This window comes from Amblyomma mixtum, chromosome 7 (assembly GCF_055824585.1).
Source record: "Amblyomma mixtum isolate Tamu chromosome 7, ASM5582458v1, whole genome shotgun sequence".
Taxonomy (NCBI): Eukaryota; Metazoa; Arthropoda; class Arachnida; order Ixodida; family Ixodidae; genus Amblyomma; species Amblyomma mixtum.
In genome coordinates this window covers 8,138,444-8,156,371 of record NC_143018.1, presented here as the reverse complement: position 1 = coordinate 8,156,371, position 17,928 = coordinate 8,138,444, and the positions used below count along the sequence as shown (strand labels likewise).

Sequence of the window (17,928 nt, the reverse complement as noted above, 5' to 3'; positions counted from 1 at the left end):
TGCTTCCACTAAAGACTTTGCTAAATGTTTTTTATCAGTATTGTCTAAAACAGCAAGGTTTAAAGATCCTACGGCTGCGCGGATTGTTGGCGTATTGGGTATTGGGCAGACATCGCTCTAAAACGTTCACATGGGCATCGTACGCATTTGTTTACAACCTGCTAACGGTGCTTCGACAACATTCTACTAATATGTTAAACACAGAAAGGCAACAAAAATAAATATGTACACAAATGTTAACTATAATGGCAGCAACACCATGCATCAAGCAGCCTTCTCTAGCTGACGTGCACCACAGTGGCCTCAGTTACTGTGTAGATTCCCAGAGTTTTGCGTTTTTTTTCCCTGCACCACTCGCACCTCTACTGGCCAAATGTGCTCACATGGTTGAACAAGCACCCATGCATTGTGGAGAAGCTAACTCCTCTGCATCGTTCAACACTACACAGTTGCTGGCAGTCCATTGGTACACCTATGGTTCTCGTGCTCTGTAGCATTTCATTTTGTCTGATTGCACATGTTCATTGTAAACGAGGCTTTCTTACCAAAAACATGCAATTTCATAACAACTATTTGCTGACTGTTAAAAAGAAAACACTTGTGATTTGTGGTATTTACACCAGATGGCGGCACCCATCCACATGGCGAGTATTTTGTTTGTAACTCATATAGATAGGTCGCGGTGCAACCGACACATTACTAGCAAGCTACGTCACTCACTGTAACAATAATATGGCTAGAATAAAGCAAGTTCGGCAGCCAAAAACAAGCGCATTTACCCTGCACTCGTTATAACCACTGCATCAAGTCTGCCTCCTGCATGCAACAGTTGCGGCTGTCCCTCATAACTTGGATGCTTGGGAAAGCAATATGGCGGACCTACGCTCAGTTTGGGGAACCTACACAGTAACTCTAACTTGGCAGAACGAAAAATGCTATGCACCCTTGACAGGAGCACCGGTAGTGTTGGCTTGCTTGGTGCACTGCTGTATGACCAATGTATGCTTAATTAGAAAGCCGGCGAGTGCTCGAGCATCAGAGAAGTGTATAGCAGTTTAAAGGGACATTGAGGAGAAATTGAAGTTGGCTTGTATCGACAGAATACCAGCTCCTGATTACAAAAACGCCACTCATACTGACAACAAAGCTCTTGTAACGTAGAAAAGAGCAAGAACCAAAATACAGGTATCGCCGCCACAGGCCAAACTCGCAAGTACAAGCGTCATGACATCATATAACAAAACAGTGTTGCTAGAACCAATGGTTCTAGCAACGCTAGGACACGAGAAGCACAAATCACTGAGGCGCAGCCAATGCATGCGCAAATCTCCTTGACGTCGCCAGATGGCGCCACGTGCCGGGCAGCTACGCGCTCGCCTGAAGCATCGGGACCAATCAGCGCCTGCTCGCCGGCGTTAGGCGGGCTCCCGGTATTCCGCTAGCGGTATCAAGGTACACGGTATGCTAAAGGTGTCTATTTGCGAGAACTTCGTTGACGACTTCGAGAACGAGATCCATCGTAACGCTCGCAAAACGCCGGTGCAAACGTAAGCGAAGCGACTGTAGCGACGGCCGCAATAGCCGATAGATGCCTTCAACGTGCGGCCGGCGGTAGCTTTCTTTTCGGCTGCTGCTAGGCCGCACTGCTGGCTGCCAGAAATCACGGAGTCTGCATCACGTCATGTCACGTCATGTTTCACGTCACTTAGTCCTCTGTCGTCATAGCCGAATCCCAAGTTTGAATCCCAGCGGCGGGAAAAACCTTTTCAACTTCGAATCCAAATTTCTTAGAAATAAATGCATTTTTCGCTGCCGGCCAAGTGGCAACAAAGCCATGACATGCCGAACTATCGGATTTTGCTATAAAAAATATATTAATAGTGCTCTCCTCAGTGTCCCTTTAAGCCAGAATACTCTAAAACATGCTCTACACTGAAATACTATGGAGGAAGCAGGACCTTCAGACCCCCATGCGACTCGGCAAGGTCGGGAGCGAAAATGCCTAACCCCTCTCACACCACAGCTAATGCTTGAACATTCACATTACAAACTTGTAACCGTCCTGCGAGTTTTTTTTAAAATGCACTTCTGACCGGCCTATGTTCAGCATGTTCGCTTTCTCTCGCCGCGCTTGGCCAGCGCCTTCGACAATCACAAAATTGTCGGATCGCGCCATGATACAACACCTTTCAAAGAGAATGACGCTAAACACCAGGGACACAAATGCGGATGACTGTGTGCTTTTGTTGATGATGCATGGACGGATCAACAATATAAAATTTCGCCTCTTGCAAAAAATCTGTCAAAACCTTTTTTTCCCATGTAACGAACCCTGCCCCCAAAATTGATGTCAACTTTTATGGAAAAAAAGGTAGGTTCATTATGTGAGTAAATATTTAAATTATTTAAAACCTTCAGTCATCCGAGGCATTACATAAGTGAGGGCCTGCAGTGATAATAAATAGTGAAAATATGTCAACACTTTTAAATGCAGACAATGGGGGGAGGAGACACACACTAGATAAAGCAAGGTAGACAAGCCATACACAGAGAAGACTATTTGAAAGTATAGCACATTTACAGCTGTATGCTAGCAATGACCTGGTGACTGGCACGCTACCACATACATTCAGGTTTTAAGGCGGAAGCCTTTAATGCCTCATCGTTGTAAGCAGGAGTTGTCGACAAAAATGTCACGCTTTTCAATTGGTCGAAATGGTCGTGACGTCACAGTGCGCGAATTTCAAATGGGGCCAATTGTACTTAGGCTAGTAACCATGCAACCAATTAAAGGGATCGTATAGTGATGCTCCAACTAAGTGGGACTGAGTTTAGTTCATTGCTTAATTAACCAATCAGCCTAATTAAGCTTTCTAGTCAGATGAGATCAATAAATAAAATCGCGAAGGAATTTGGTCGAGTTCGGGAATCGAACCAGGGTCTCCGGAGTGCGAGACGAGTACAGTAAACACTCCTCCATGCCAGCTCCATGGTTTGAAATGAACAAAGGCCGATCTAGTGAATATGGTCTTTTCCATCACTCCCATCTTCCTCCCCTTCCTTAAGGTGAGGTTCAGGTGTCCACCGAGATATGCAGACAGATACATTTCCTTTCCTCAAAAACTAATTTACCACAAGCAAGACATAGAGCCGAATGGGCGATGGCGTTCTGTGGACTCCCTGGCAGCGTTGCAAGACTTGCAAGACGCTATCGCGCTCCACACTCAAAGGCGAAGCTTAACATCGTAACCACACATCAATGCACTAGCAGCAACACCGCGCTTAAGGCTTCTGCCTCTCTGCGCTTTAGGTCAACAAAGCGCTCCCCTGAATTTTTTTTTGCTTCACTTTTTTTGCACATTTAATTTACAGTCCAGCTGAAGCATTCGCTTAGTTTCATTGCAGAGTTACTAACCCATCATATTTCAGCGTCCCACGATCCACCATCATGAGCAAGTAATAATTGTGTCTGTAAAATTCATGCTTGAAAATGATGTCTCAGTTGAGAAGCAACTACAATGGCCCAAGCTGGCTGAATAGCACAAAAGAAATGCCGAGAATCATGGCAAAGGCAAAATGCGTGAAATGTAAGCAATCCCACTTTGGAAGGGACAGAACAGAAGAAGTGCATTGTCCAGGAAGAAATCTTAAATAAGCATACAGAAAACACTTTTATTGCACTACCACCGAACACAACACCTGGCTGTAGCAGAAAGAGCCTGAAGCACTCTGTGTTACCCGAGTTGTACAATGCAGCACTAGCACTTTTTCTTGCGTTAGGCAAACATGGGAACACTACCGCGTTCAGTACACGCTTCAAAGTAGGGATTAACACAACAAAAGAACAGCATTTCAAAGCCACTCTAAGACACCAGTTTGAATGAGTGACTGAATGCAACAATACTTTCTCCCATCTTTCGGCCTTCCTTAGTAAGTCCATTTATGAGTCAAAAGGGCGCCGAGGACAAATTAAGTTGGCCAGGAGTGGCAGATCACCATGTTTGAATGGCAAAGATGCCACCTTCACTAAAAACGGAGCTCTCATAAACCAGAAATTAAAAAAAAATTAAATACACGAGTCAACACCACAAGTTGTTTTTGCAGATAAAATACAGCACATCATGACAGTTTTTTGTGTGTGGAGCTCAGAAGCCAGGCTACACTGCAATTCAGAACAGAACTACGATAATGGAGTCCTTGGCCATGGCGATCATAGAGTGTAGAAGTCACAACTTTGACTCAAGTGGAGGAAAAATTTTTATTTTAAAGATAAATGCGTCCTTTGCTGAGACAAACATCAATATATGCAAGAGGAGCCACATTAATATATTTTTACAAACAACAAAACTTTCCTCCCCTCAGAGCTCATTTGCAACTACTCATGGTGGGCAATAATTGTGCATGCATATCAAGGTACCCACCTTGAGGCTGCTACCAGGGAGAGTGGCAATGCCGTCTTTCCACTCCATGGCCTGAATGGGGTCAAACTCAGGCTCCTGTGTGCCACCATCCGGCACCGAAGCTGGCACAGGTGTCATAGCGGCAGTGGACAGCGTGCTGGGCACAGTCGACACAATGATTGGTGCCGTGGCAGTCACGGGAGCTGGCACAGTCACTGTTGCTGCACCAGGCAAGGATGCCAGTATGCTCGGCGGTAAATTGCTTGTCATGGCAGCCGATACGGATGCTGGCACAGCGGTTAGCACAGTTGCTGCTATAGACGTTGACACTGAAGCCGTTGCAGGAGTCGCTGCAGAAACCTGTACAGAAGTCGGCACTGAAGTTGGCACGGAAACCGATATAGGAGTCGGCAACGAAGCAGCCACCGAGGTCGGCATTGAAGTTGCCACGGACGTTGACAACGCTGACACAGACATTGGTATGGACGTTGGGATCGAAGCCGGCATGGAAGCCGACATTGAAGCTGGCACAGCTGCTGACATAGATACTGGCATGGTACCCGGCATAGAAGCCGTCGCACTGTTTGCCATGGTAGTGGCCATCAGGGTGGGAGTGGGAACGACCGAAGCCGTCACTGTCACCCCAGAAGGCGGTGCCGGAAGCGTCGCCATCGTGACGGAGGAAGGCAGCACAACGGGAATGGGGGTTGCAACCGAAGACACCGTGAGCAAGGGGGGCTGACCGCTGGGCGCAGAAGTGAGCACCCCTGCCAAGAGAGTGCCGAATGTTGCGCCCTGTGTGCCTCCCGGGATCACCGCCAGTCCCCCACCGGGCTTGCCGACCAGCACCGCCGGCGTGGCCGAGCTGACCGCGGGCGTGGATCCCAGGGTCGGCCCAGAGCCATCTGCGTCGGGTGCCAGTGACAGCGGTGCCAGCTGCATGCATCCTTCCATTGCAGTGGCCCCTCCCTGCAATGTCTGTGAAGACAGAAAACACCTAAAGTAGGCTACGGCTTAGTTAAAAACTTCAGTGAAAGCCGTCAAGTCAATTTGTCTCTCCACAAAGGTGTCCCTCTCTCTTCTCCCCATTCTTTCTCTCGTCTTCTGTTTTCCTTTCTTCTCTCTCGGACACACCGTAATATCTCAAGTGGTTGGGGCGCTCAGCTACTGAGGCAAAGGACAGCAGTTCAAACACAGCCGCAGCGGGCTCATTTCGGTGGAGGCAAAACACAAAAGGCACCAACCCCAGGTGGTCTAAATTAATAAAGAGTCCTCCACTGCGGTGTCCCTCACAGCCCACGAGTCACTTCAGAATGTCAAGCCCCACAATTTAAAAATTTTTTTTTTTCTCTCTCAAGGCTTGGCTCTCGGTTTGGCTTGTCTAGGTTTGGCACCAATTTGCTTGATGACAAGCCAAGGCAAGCCAAACCAATCCTGCAATTACAATGGGCTTCAGTTACACAATGTCATAGGGTGCATGCCCATTAACGGCGCTCGCCATAAAGTGAAAGTGCACATGAAGATTAAACAGCAGATAACAATGTAGAGAGTCACAACTTAGTGTGACTGCAACTTTGAATGAAAAAAAATTATTTGCAGTCGACTCCAGTTAGAACGGAGTCCAAACAGAAGGAACTCGGAGGACAAATTGATGTTTTCAACAGATTACTGCATTCTATTGATAAAGACATTACTTTCATTGAAAAGGGAGTTTGTATGAGCCAAGAAAATTTTTAAACCTTAAATGAAGTTATCAGCACCACTGACTGTTTTAACCAGTAAACTTTGAAGATGTCAGCCCTAGTTTTTCATGCAGATTCCTGATGCCAGGTCACACCACCATTCACTTCTAAATGGGGATCACTCAGCCCTTTTTGCTCCTGACATCACAAGTTTCAATCGAGTGGTAGGTGATAAATGTCCCATTTTTAAATTCTTACTTCTCAGCAATAAATGAGTCTTTTGCTGCCCCAACGTAGCCAGAAAGATCCCAATATTTCATTTTTACTGAGAAAAAATATCGCATGGAGTTGTCATCGATGTCCCTTTGAGGTGAACCTTCAGTTTCAGTTTGAATAAACCTGAAGTTCGAAATAACCAAGTCCTGTCTAAGAAAAGTCCACTGCGTCCACACATTTTAGCACAGCAGTTATGTGCAGGTGAGAACTGCTATTAATGAAACTGAAGACATTAACAAATGATGTCAAGACAAAACATCTAAGCATTTCAGATAGGTGCCCAACTACATCCTAATTCAATGCTGGGTTACCCCTCCAGAACAAAATGCTTCTCAACTGCACCCCCCTAGCAGTGAAGCCGTGACCCCAGACCCACCTGTGGCTTGGAACCAGCAACCATGCCAGGCAGGCCAGAGACAGTCACCAGGATGGGCTTCTGCATGCCAGGGTTCAACTGGCCGTCTGTCCGCAGGTCACGTGTCACTGCACACACACACACAAAGTCCAGGGGCGATGAATTTCATTAAGTAACAAAGCTTGCTACAACTGGATTAAAAGCACACAAGGCCTCTGTGACGACACATATACTACACACTTTGAGGCATAAATGTTAACAACACCGCTTTCCTTCCAGCCTTACTTCCCCCCTCCCCCCCCCCCCCCCCCCCCCCCCCCCGCCCAGACGCAAGAAGCCTGCCACATTCTAATGGGCACCTTATCACATTGCTTCAAGCCTCTCGCCACCCCTCTTGGCTTCTAGCGGCTTTAGCTGCACCTCCAAAGAAAGACTCTAATTCCTCACCTACTCGCAAATGAAATGAACTGCACTGGCGACAGCTAAGCTAACATGTTTTGAGACTCTGTTTATCAAAGTGTGCTTATTCTGTGCAGTGAATATAAGCAGAGGTTGGACTTATCAATTTAATTTAAACGGGGGGGGGGGGGGGAGAGAGAGCGCACACACACACGCACGCAGAAGCAGGGAATGAGGAGCTCATTATACATATGAGAAAAGCGAACAGCCACAGAAACCAAGGAACACGGGGGATTTTTATTTATTTATTTCATTTGTGCTGTTTATCAATGGAGAATAGTAGTAAATATGTTATTGCTTAAAGATAATCGATTAGAAAAGCAGAAGAAAAAACAACCACATGCCGCCGATGGGAATCGAACCCACGACCTCCGAATTACATGTCCGGTGAGAGCGCCGGTGATAGGCTCCAAGTGACTTTTGACCATACAGCATTGCCACATTAAATCACCAAAAAGAGGCAGTCATTCATTCATCTAAAATAATACTCACACTCACAAAAAAACTTCCATTTTGAAATAAACACCCCAAAATTCTGCCAAATTAAAAAAAAATTACAGGCAGTTTAGCATTGCTAAGCATGAAGGTTTTTTGCACATGGATGCCACCACCACTTATCTCAAAGCGTGACCCAGCGGAGCCAGCTTTGCGCCTTTCCTTCCCTCAAAATCAATGAAGTCTAAACCTTGCACTGGTATTGAGAATAGGAAAGGCGCATAACTGTTCGCACTGCAGGTGGGAAGAGGATGCTCTGCAATGCACAACGCAAGAGTGCGCTGCAGTTTACCACGAGGCATGTTCGGCTACGGCAATAGCCTAGTGTTCTCACACAGCAGCCTTTGAAACTGATCTGTTTGCGCCGCCGCGGGCTCAAGTCTCAGTCGTGGATATTGATGCGATTTCTTTTTCTACCAGTTTTTTCTATGCTCCCGAGGTGCACATACAAGATACGATTTTGAAAGGCTCTAAATGCTTTCGCACTAATAAAAAACAAACAGCCCAACAAACCACTGCATATAATCTGCATCGCTGGATAAGACTACTCCACAGATACATGTGCCTCTCCTCTGCTCATAGCTTCCTCCTCGAAACATGGAGCAGGACAGTGCAAGGAGAGGCAGAAGGCATCGTGAGCCAGTTACCATGTCTTTCCTTTGCTCATATAACTTCCTCCTCCCTATAATGACTGAATACTGCAGCTCTGTGCCTCTCTGCAGCAGCTAAATTTCGATGGAGGCCAAATGCAAGGTACCTCTGTACTGTGCGATGTCAGTGCACATTAAAGAACCCTAAGAGGTTGAAATTATTTCGGAGCCCTCTGCTACCCTGCCGCTTTCTCCTTCCCTTCTTTCACTCCCTCCTTCACTGTGAGCACATACGTGTAGTAGAGTAGAACCCTGCTACAGTAAGCTCTGATACAGTAAATTGAAGCTGCGGTCCCATTTCGCCTTCCATAGATGACTGTACATTTTTTTTTCGATTATAGTAAAGAGTTTTTCGAAGAAGCTGCTATAATAAAGAGTGTCTGGTCGTGGCGATATACTTCGCGGAATGATGACATCGCGGCACGCGCGAAGTCTAGGACTGCGAGGCATATAGATGCCATTAACACTTCTTGGGCGAGTTGGTGCATACTTGATTTGAAGAAAATAGCGCCAGAGCATGCAAACCACGAAAAGACAAGGACGAGACACAAAGCGCTTTGTGTCTCGTCCTTGTCTTTTCGTGGTTTGCATGCTCTGGCGCTATTTTCTTCAAATATATATGCCAAATACGATAAAACGGCGCTCTTTGAAGAGGCTTCACCACCAAGCTGCTAAGCCGAGAGGAGAAGCCAACTTTTCGAAAAACTTGAGGCCGTGAGGCAAAGCGCGCCGCGCGCACGGAAAAAGTGAAGCTAGCTTTGAACGTAGAAAGAAGGCGGCGCGGGTCGCTGAGAAAGGAAAGCCAGTAAAAGAATAGTGAGGCCTATAAACAGGAAGAAAAGGGCGTATGTTAGAAGCACAGCAGCGCGAAGCACAGGGAAGCAGCAGCAAGAAGTGGAGACACGGCAGCACTGTGTAGGTGGTGATAAAGTCTCTAAAATGATGCTCAAGCCATAGAAGACGATGCCGTGATCATGGAAGGCTTTGGTTTTCACTTTGAATTAAACTCACTTCATTTTTGTAGCCACACCGTATTTGTCTAAATATGTCTAAATATGCGTGTCTTCCACAAGACAAACAATGTTGCAGCTACTGCGGTGGCTTAGTGATTATGTTGCTTGGCTACTCATCCGAAAGACGTGGGTTCGATCCCAGCCGTCGCATCAGCATTTCGATGGAGGAAAAATGCTAGAGGCCCATGTACAGTGTGATGTCAGTGCATGTTAAAAAAACCCAGGTGGTCAAAATTTGTGGAGCCTTTCACTACGGCATCCCTCATATCCTGAGTCGCTAAACCAAACCATAAATGATTTCCGACTATTTCTTTTATAAATTAACTACAAAGAATTTTAAAAAATGGCTGCTCGCAGTAGCTCGCAACCGATTAGGGCGACACACCTCACCGCATCCCTACCCCACTGACGCTATCAGGATAGGGGTCGCGCGGTGAGGTGTGTCGGCCTAATGGGTTGTGAGCTATTGCGAGCAGCGCTTCTTAAAAATTAATTCAACAGTACAGGGTTCACACAGAGCTTTCAAATTTTACTCGAATACCCACAAAGACCACCTCTACAGATCTGCTCCACTAGAATATGCCGTAATGAAGGGCTCCGCAATGATACCGTAATGAAGGGCTCCGGAAATTTTGACCACCTGGGGTTCTTTAACGTGCACTGACATCACACAGCACACGGGCCTCTGGAATTTCGCCTCCATAGAAATTCCACCACCGCGGCCGGGATTGAACCTGCGTCTTTCGGGACAGCAGTCAAGTGCCGTAACCACTGAGCCACCGCGACGGCTGGAGAATATGCCCATCAAAATTATTTCAGGGTAACTTTAACGCAACTGAAAGTTGGTGTGACGCTTTTATAGAAACATCCACGGGATTTCTTGGAGGTTTTCTTTAGAAGCAGTGAATCCATGTTGATCCAATTGAATCCATGTTTTCGGATCAACACTAGCCGTGCCCAGTACAAAACCTCATCTTCCCAGCATGCCCTTGGTGGATGAAGTACAGCACTTTCAGCTTTCCCTCGGGGCATAAGAAACTATGCCGTCGCCATTTCACCATGTGCCAAGATGGTACATACAGATGCCATCAAAAGTTTATGGAATGCGATTTTCATGAGGCAGTTTGTTTTCTTTGCATTCAAGATACAGTGTTTGAGAAATATATCTATACAGTCAAGCCGCAACATAACAAACACTGATAGTACAAATTATTGGCTATATCAAACACTTCGTAAATATTTTTGACAAACGCATGCAATTTCTATTTACTATATCAAAGGCGTTTTTCCATAGAACGAATATATCGAACTCCCCAGCGCCGGACTGTACCCATTCAGACTAAAGCCCCTCAAGCTTCGTAAAGTAATGCCAACCTTTGAAGAATGCCGCCCCGCCGTCAACCTTCCGTCTTTTATTCTCCTCCACGCTGGGCACGCCAACGAGAGGGAGAATAAAAGGACGCCATTTTTGATGCATGAATAGACATTTCTGCATCAAAACGAGAGGAGGAAGCGGAGGAGAGGAGGGTAGATGTTGCTACTTTACGAAATTTGAGGGGCCTTAGTTCGGACGGTGGCTGGCTGGCTTCGCTGCACTACACAACTGACTGGTGGTGATGCAGCAAGCTCTCGCGCTCTGTTGCAGATGGACTCAACTGACCGCATAAAAGCACTTGCGCTAGAGCTAAATAAAGTTATCCTATCCTTTTATTTTGCACTCGCCAACAGTAGGGTATAGGGTTGTAGTCTAGCAGACAGCAGTGCCTTGGAAGCAGCAGTGCAGGTGGTTGTAAGCTTGCAATAACAATCCTGCGCTCATGTCGGCTGTTGCGAAGGTGGGGAAAACGGCGCTAGCTTTCGCTCTGAGGTACTGCTTTCCACGCGACACGAGGAAGCGACGCAGGGAAACCACCACAGCTGGTGCTTAACCTGCGCTTGCACTGTTGTGCGGGAAAGCCAATCTAACTGACGCTCGGATTTTTTTTGCAGTTTTCGGAGTGGCCACTACCGCCTTCGAAACGACGCTAGAACTTGGGAACATAACTCTCAGTTTCTCTAGTGAGGATCGCCTGAATTGCCGTCCCTTCACTTACTAAACTGTGCCATTACTGCATGTGCTTGAGACGAAATTTTATATCACAAATTTTGGCTATATTAAAATAATCCAAGATTTTTTTACCAGCTTTTCACTGTACCAGCATACATCTATTCCAAGCTCAGTGCAAAGATGGTGGTGATATTATTGAGATTTTTTTCAGTAATACTGCATTCCATAAACTTTTGCTGCCTACACTGACTAGCCCAACTTACTACTCCCCCATGTTACATGCCACAGGCACAAGGCCACAGCTGTTGGTTGCTGTCCCTCATGAAAATAGAGACGCTCTTTCCAGATTAGCATCATTTTTCTAGCTGCATTTCCAACTGGAGAAGCTGGAAATGCTTCCACTTATACAGGATTTTTCAGCTCGAGCTAGCAGGAAGTGGAAATTTCGCAGCTGGAAGCAAGATATGTTCCAGCTCGAAACTATTTCCTGTTCCTAATCCAGTTGAAATAGGATGACACTCCAACTGTTACCAAATGGTTTCCAGCTGGAAGGGCACGATTTCCGGCTCTGTTATCCAGCTAGAAAATGGGCACTTTCTCCCACCTAAGAGGTGAGCAACTACTCACGGGTGATGGTGGTCATAGGAGGTGCCCCCCTCGTCTGGAGCATTTCTGGGGTGGCGAAGGCCAGGTTGATGAGGCTTGGGGCGGCCATGGGGGGCGTCTCATTGGGTGGGCTTCCCGGCTGGGAGGAGCAGGCCCCAGGCATGGTCTGCACCACACGTCCCGCCATGGCACTCTTGTCCTTGCCTCTGTGTCATTAAGAGGCCATGAATGGACAGAGCTCCACCACTTTTACGCACCGTCTGTTGGCTTCCTAGTAATCCTAAAGTTGCATAGACGCCAAATTTTTGGTTGCATGTCTTCTTTTTAACCCTTTCACTGCCAGGTTTTTTTACTCACATCTGCACACACCCTGCAGGTTTTTTTTGCATGTTAGTTTCCTGGAAATTTTTTGCTAGTAACGCACTAAAATGCTCAGCAGGACATATAAACATGTTTATTCAGGATAATCTTATAGATATTAGTTGTAATGAATCAAATCTTCCAGCACCAATTTGGCCTGTCGGATTTCCTCTTCTTACGCAGATTTTTCGGTGGCAGGGGGACTTCATCGCTGTCATCACTCGACAAGGCACTTAGGTGGGCTCCTTCCTCGTTCTCATTATCATTGGACTCCGAATTCACAAGCAATTGTGAATTTCTTCGTCCGTCAAAGCGTGAGTGAGTGCGGCACATAGCCTCATGGCTGCTGTGCGCAGACCAAAACAAAGTGACTCGGATGTGGAAACATGCGCGCCATCTGTTATGTAAAATTTACCCTACCAGATCTATGAATTTACAGAGTCTCTCCATAGAAGGCGCTATATGTTTGCATAGTTTTTTTTTACACGAGTATTATCGGGAGCGGCAGGGGGTGAGTTAAAAAGCCAAAACGAGTTAACTCGGCAGAGGCAGGGGGTATGCATATGTGGTAGCCCGAGTTATCTCGGGAGTAGTAGTGAAAGGTTTAATGATGGGTAAGACATCAGTATATATGGATCACCACATGGCATTTGCCTACGACCGGTAAACAATTTGAAAAACGACGGCTGTTATGTCCAAGGTCAGTATAGGTCACATTAGGCATAAAAAAAAACTGCAATACAATCGCTGCTGCTTGTTTTAATTCACTACAACTCTAAAGCCAGCATGCCTCAAGAACCTGAATGACAGCAAACAAGAAGGCAGCAATTATATCGCAGTTTTTTTTCATGCCGCATGTGACCTTGACGTCGCAGACATCGTGACAGAAGAAATTCAATTATAAACTGCTTAGCCGTCGTAGGCAAATGCAATGTGATGATTCATGTATAGCGATGTCTTACTCGTCATTACAAAGAAGAAAGCATGCAACCAAAAAATCAGTGTCTATACATCTTTAAGGGAACAGCTGAGTAGCATGTACTATTAGGCATGCAGAACATTTTCTCGCAAAAAAGCTTGTTACCTAAGCCATCTTTCCTTTTTCTTCTCCAGAAAATGGATAACCACTGTAATGGTGCCTGTACAACAGTCATGATACCAACACGACATATGTCCATGATAGCATATGAATGTGCAAAATTTTTTAATAACAGCAGCGCGGTATTGCAGCACACAGACAGCTTCTGGTCAAACAGTCATTGAAAACAGATTGGCTCAAATTAAAGCTTATGCAATGAAAAATGACAGACAAGGAGTAAACACAAGAAGTAAAAAGTCACCAAGAACGATGCGAGACACTAAACTAAGAGGTGGGTGCTACAGCACTGTTCTTCATCATCAGTGAGGTCTCTAGCCAGCTCACTACAACTGACAATAAACAGCAACTTTGGTGCTTTTATTTTTTAAAACTCTTGAGTTGATGATCGCATTAGATTCCTTAAAGCTTTTCTCTTTCTTGGAGCAAATCACCTTTCAAAATAACAAGTAAAGCTTTCAAATAGCAAAGATAACAAACAAGAACAGAAACCCTGCTACACAGCTGAAGGCAGTGGCTTCATCAGTAATGTGTCTGACAGTAATGTGTCACAAGAATTACTGTAAAAACTTTTGAATGTGCCTTGAACGGCTGAAATGGAGGCTGCAACTGATGATGTTCTGAAAATGTCCTGTATAGCCGAAAGAAAGCTGTAAAATTTTGGCACAGCAAGAAGGGTCAAGCATCAGGGTGCAGACAATTCAAAGCACATTGTGGCCAAGAAAAATTGTCTCAAGTGAGGTCACAAAATTCAAAAATTTTTAACTGATATGAGTCCTTCCAGAACGCCACCACGCTGCTAAGCTAGGCGGAAATGGTTAAGACAGAAAGGACCTAAAAAAAAAACACCTCAAAGTTGCCCTTTTAAATTTTCTCTGCTTCCTAGAAAGGAAGAACAGTCTTCTGTAGCTTGATCATGAGCACATGAAATCCTGTGATTGTTTTAATTATTCTGTGGAGCTAGAGTATTTTGCTGAGAGCCGAAATTTATTTATTTCAGTACTTGTCGGTCCTGGCTTCTCATTATCAAACCATGGAAGGGTAATTAACGAAAATGAGTGCAGATCCCATTGCAATGACAAAATCAAGTATGGGTTATTGCATTATATCAGGACATCCAAGCAGCCCTTTCCTGGGTGGAACCAAAAGGTAGCTGCAAGGAATTAGTACAGATTTTCTCTTAATTTTCTATGTCCAACTGTTATCAAAATTAACCCTAATGACCAAGCATGCAGTATTATTCATCACATGCTTAGACACAACCAGACAGGATATAGAAGCACAACAGAACAGGCACTCTTATGACTATGCACCAGTGCCAGTAAATTATACAACCCACCCTCCAAGGGAAAACAGCAAACTGGAAGAAATACATAATTAGCTGTATTTAAACATTTTCAGCATACACAGCTTGCGTTACTCTGACCGTGCATGCTACTTTTCAGCCTCTTCTTTATTTTTAGTTACCAACATAGCCCGTTAGCAGGTAAGAATATACAAAGGTAACAGTTACGCATAAAATAGTACACTCAGATGTGGCTGCAACAACAGGCTAACACCTGCAGGCTCAAAAATAACAACACAGTCGCTTCAGTCACTGCATAATTTTTCACTGTACAAATTTGTCTGAAGGTAGGCAAACAGAACAGCATGGCCTTTAACGATTGCGAAAAATCGTAGTTTTGGGAGACTCATTACTGTTTATAAAGCGGCCTTGGTTAACTTACAGCTACACAACACTGAGTTGTAAAAAAGAGTTACTACGCCTTGCCGCAGATTAAAAATATCAATATCAGGGCATAACAAACAGTGAAGGCCCTGCCGATGATATGGCAACAAAGCTCAAAAAATTCACCCACTGTTGAATTTCCAACTTCATTCATTAACAAAATAACGAAACAATATGGCCATCACAGCAATTAATGCAGCAACAAAGAGAACAGCATTGTCGGTGGTGGCACAGCATAAAGCCAGCTGCTGTGCGATGCACCATGGTCATGCATGAGCAGTCTCCATCAAGATAAAAGTGTATAAAATCAGCACATACTCAGTTATGCTCTTCAGGAAAGCATATTGTTTAGCTTATCTGGCAGTACTACTATGTATCTAAAAATAATATATACACTATTATGCAGTTCTGAAAACATGCTGCAGTGAGCAATGAAACAAATTCAGGATGCTTTTAACTTCAGCTAAAAGGCCAACTTTCTGCAAATCAATGTGATCTATATTTTTCTCCACACACTAAACGTGCTACTGAACACAAACAGTGTGTTTCTGTTGATGTAGCCATTGTGAGCGTTACATTCATCTACAGCAGTTAAATTCTAGGATAATACAGTGCAGCAGGCTAAAAAAACACGAACAGGCAATTTTAAGCACTACAAAATTTTTTTTTACAGCTGAAAAATTTGGTTTGTGGCCTTTGATTATTTTACAAGGAACAAAGTGCACTCGCCTCCATGCATTCAAAGAATATGTTATTTCCAATACAAACAAAGCTCGTCGTCTACTAGATCATCACTCTCAAACAGTCAACATATGCGAAATTTTACCGAGACACATTTTTCTTTCCCTTCCTGCAGATGGATATTTCACTCGAATTTTTAACAACTATGGGCTGCATATATGCGGACTACGTACTGTGCACAAAGGTTAAGCCATATAATATTGCGTATATGCGCACAACTGCAATAGAAGCAACATAAAATGCGACATCGCAGAACAACGTATGAAGCTTTCAAAAAGGAATCTAAGCATGACCACTCGGGCATCAATGCTCCGCCCGCAATGCTTACACCATAACGATGTTCCCAGCGCACGCGCCCGGTCACAAAAAGGCGTCCCCTCGTTTTTCGCAACCTGCAATGCCGAATCACAAAGTTCATCAACGGTTAGAGTCTGTCAGTGACGGTTATCGGCACTACACAAACTCAACTGTCCACGCGTGACGTGATAGTTTCATTTTGTCGCAATGTCGATAAACAATGGGAGTAATGTTACACGAGCGCTATCAAAACAGTGCGCGCAAGCCCTTTACTGAAAGGACAACAGCAACTTTAAAATTAATTAGGGAAAAAGGAAGGCCTATTCAAATTTTTTAAAGGACGACTAAAGTGCATATGCTAGCTCACAACATGTCACTGCTTTCAGCGCAGAGAGATAGAGATTTTAGTAATATATGCTGAGAAACGAAGATAGCGCATTTGCCGACTGACGGCTAAGCACAACAAAAAAATTCCTGCGGTCGAAGAAAGGAGAAAAAATTTCTTCGAGAAATGGAAATTTCTGCCGAACACGAACTGAGCAGTTTGTCGTTGCTCTCCCTTCGTGGTGCTAGCTAGGATTACACTGCTCTTTCTCTCCCCCACCCTTAACTCCTGGCGAAAAAAAAAGTTTCCCTGACACTAACGTAGTCTTGTCGGGCAAACAAGTATTTTCTACAACACTGCCCGGGCCTCGCACACTGTTCACTAGAGCGCAAGCGATTTATCGTTTTCCACCAGCGAACTTATTTTCTCCAGATGTTTTTTCGTCAGCGGCCGAAATAAAGCACAACAGTCGCGTAGCGCCTAGGAAAGTCGAGTGTTAGTCACCAAGTTTTACGCTAGTATCACAGCTCGGATTGCGTCGAAACACGATGTAAAATTACTAACAGTCTTTGCCCTTTCAATCAACGTGATTTTTCCCGCAGAAACGACAGCCTGTTCTCGTTAGAAGACGTAAAACGGTACGTACAGAATTTCGTCGCCGCCATACCAGCACCAGCGATAATGCCCGCTTTCCCAGTGCCTTGTCTGCGCATGCGTCATGCGGAGTGCCCGCCTTCCGAGGGCGGGACTTAGCGGCTCACCGCGGCGGCCTTGGGGCCGGCGCGCGCAGCGGCGCGCCATCGGAAGATCCCAACGAACAAAATCGACGACAAAACACGCTTGAAGCAAAAAAAAAAAAAAAAAAAAATGGGGGAGAAAAATGTGTGTAAAAGTAACACTGTTCTTTGACAAGAGATGCGCGTTCTGTGGCCTGCCGCTCACTCCCTATTGTTTTTGCGCAGTGGAAAAAACAAAACAAGAATGCATGCAAAATTTGCCTCCAAATGCGGGAGCTGTATTTTAAAATTTATGCCTGTTTTATCACGAAAGTCCGTCATTTATCCTCGATATTTCAGCATTGTTACAGAAGTTTTCGCTAGAGCAGAAAAAAAAAAAGCACGTAATACGTGTTTGCGTCTTATTGTGTGAAGGTTAATTGCTCCTTTCAGTTTTCTCTTTCAGGCGCACGAATCAGGATACTTATTGCGCCTTTTGAAATAATCTGTCGGTACTGTTACTTTGACTTTTCTCTTTCATGTTTCAAATGCTAGATATTAATTATGTTGTGTTAGGTATTTATGCGTAATGCACACGCATATATGCGAACCATAAATTTTAGACACAATGTATGGACGACGCGCATGCGTTTATCGGGTTTCAAGTGGATGGTCCCAATA

General features: G+C 45.0%; 1 protein-coding gene across 5 annotated transcripts in view; it reads right to left on the bottom strand.

Moving 5' to 3' along the window:
* Positions 1–17,291, bottom strand: part of l(3)mbt (lethal (3) malignant brain tumor) — a 46,839-nt gene extending 29,548 nt beyond the window's left edge. The window contains exons 1-5 of one of the 5 annotated variants that reach the window (XM_089551535.1): positions 17,178–17,234; positions 16,238–16,301; positions 12,005–12,189; positions 6,735–6,841; positions 4,422–5,378 (exon numbers count right to left, since the gene is read on the bottom strand). In XM_089551535.1, coding sequence (XP_089407661.1) covers positions 4,422–5,378; positions 6,735–6,841; positions 12,005–12,189; positions 16,238–16,242 — 1,254 coding nt within the window. In that variant the 5' untranslated portion in view covers positions 16,243–16,301; positions 17,178–17,234. Of the gene's footprint in view, positions 1–4,421; positions 5,379–6,734; positions 6,842–12,004; positions 12,190–13,427; positions 13,737–16,237; positions 16,302–17,177 lie in introns of those variants that run through there. The other 4 variants (XM_089551533.1, XM_089551534.1, XM_089551532.1 and 1 more) reach the window with 4 other exon arrangements.
* Positions 17,292–17,928: the final 637 nt, after the last annotated feature.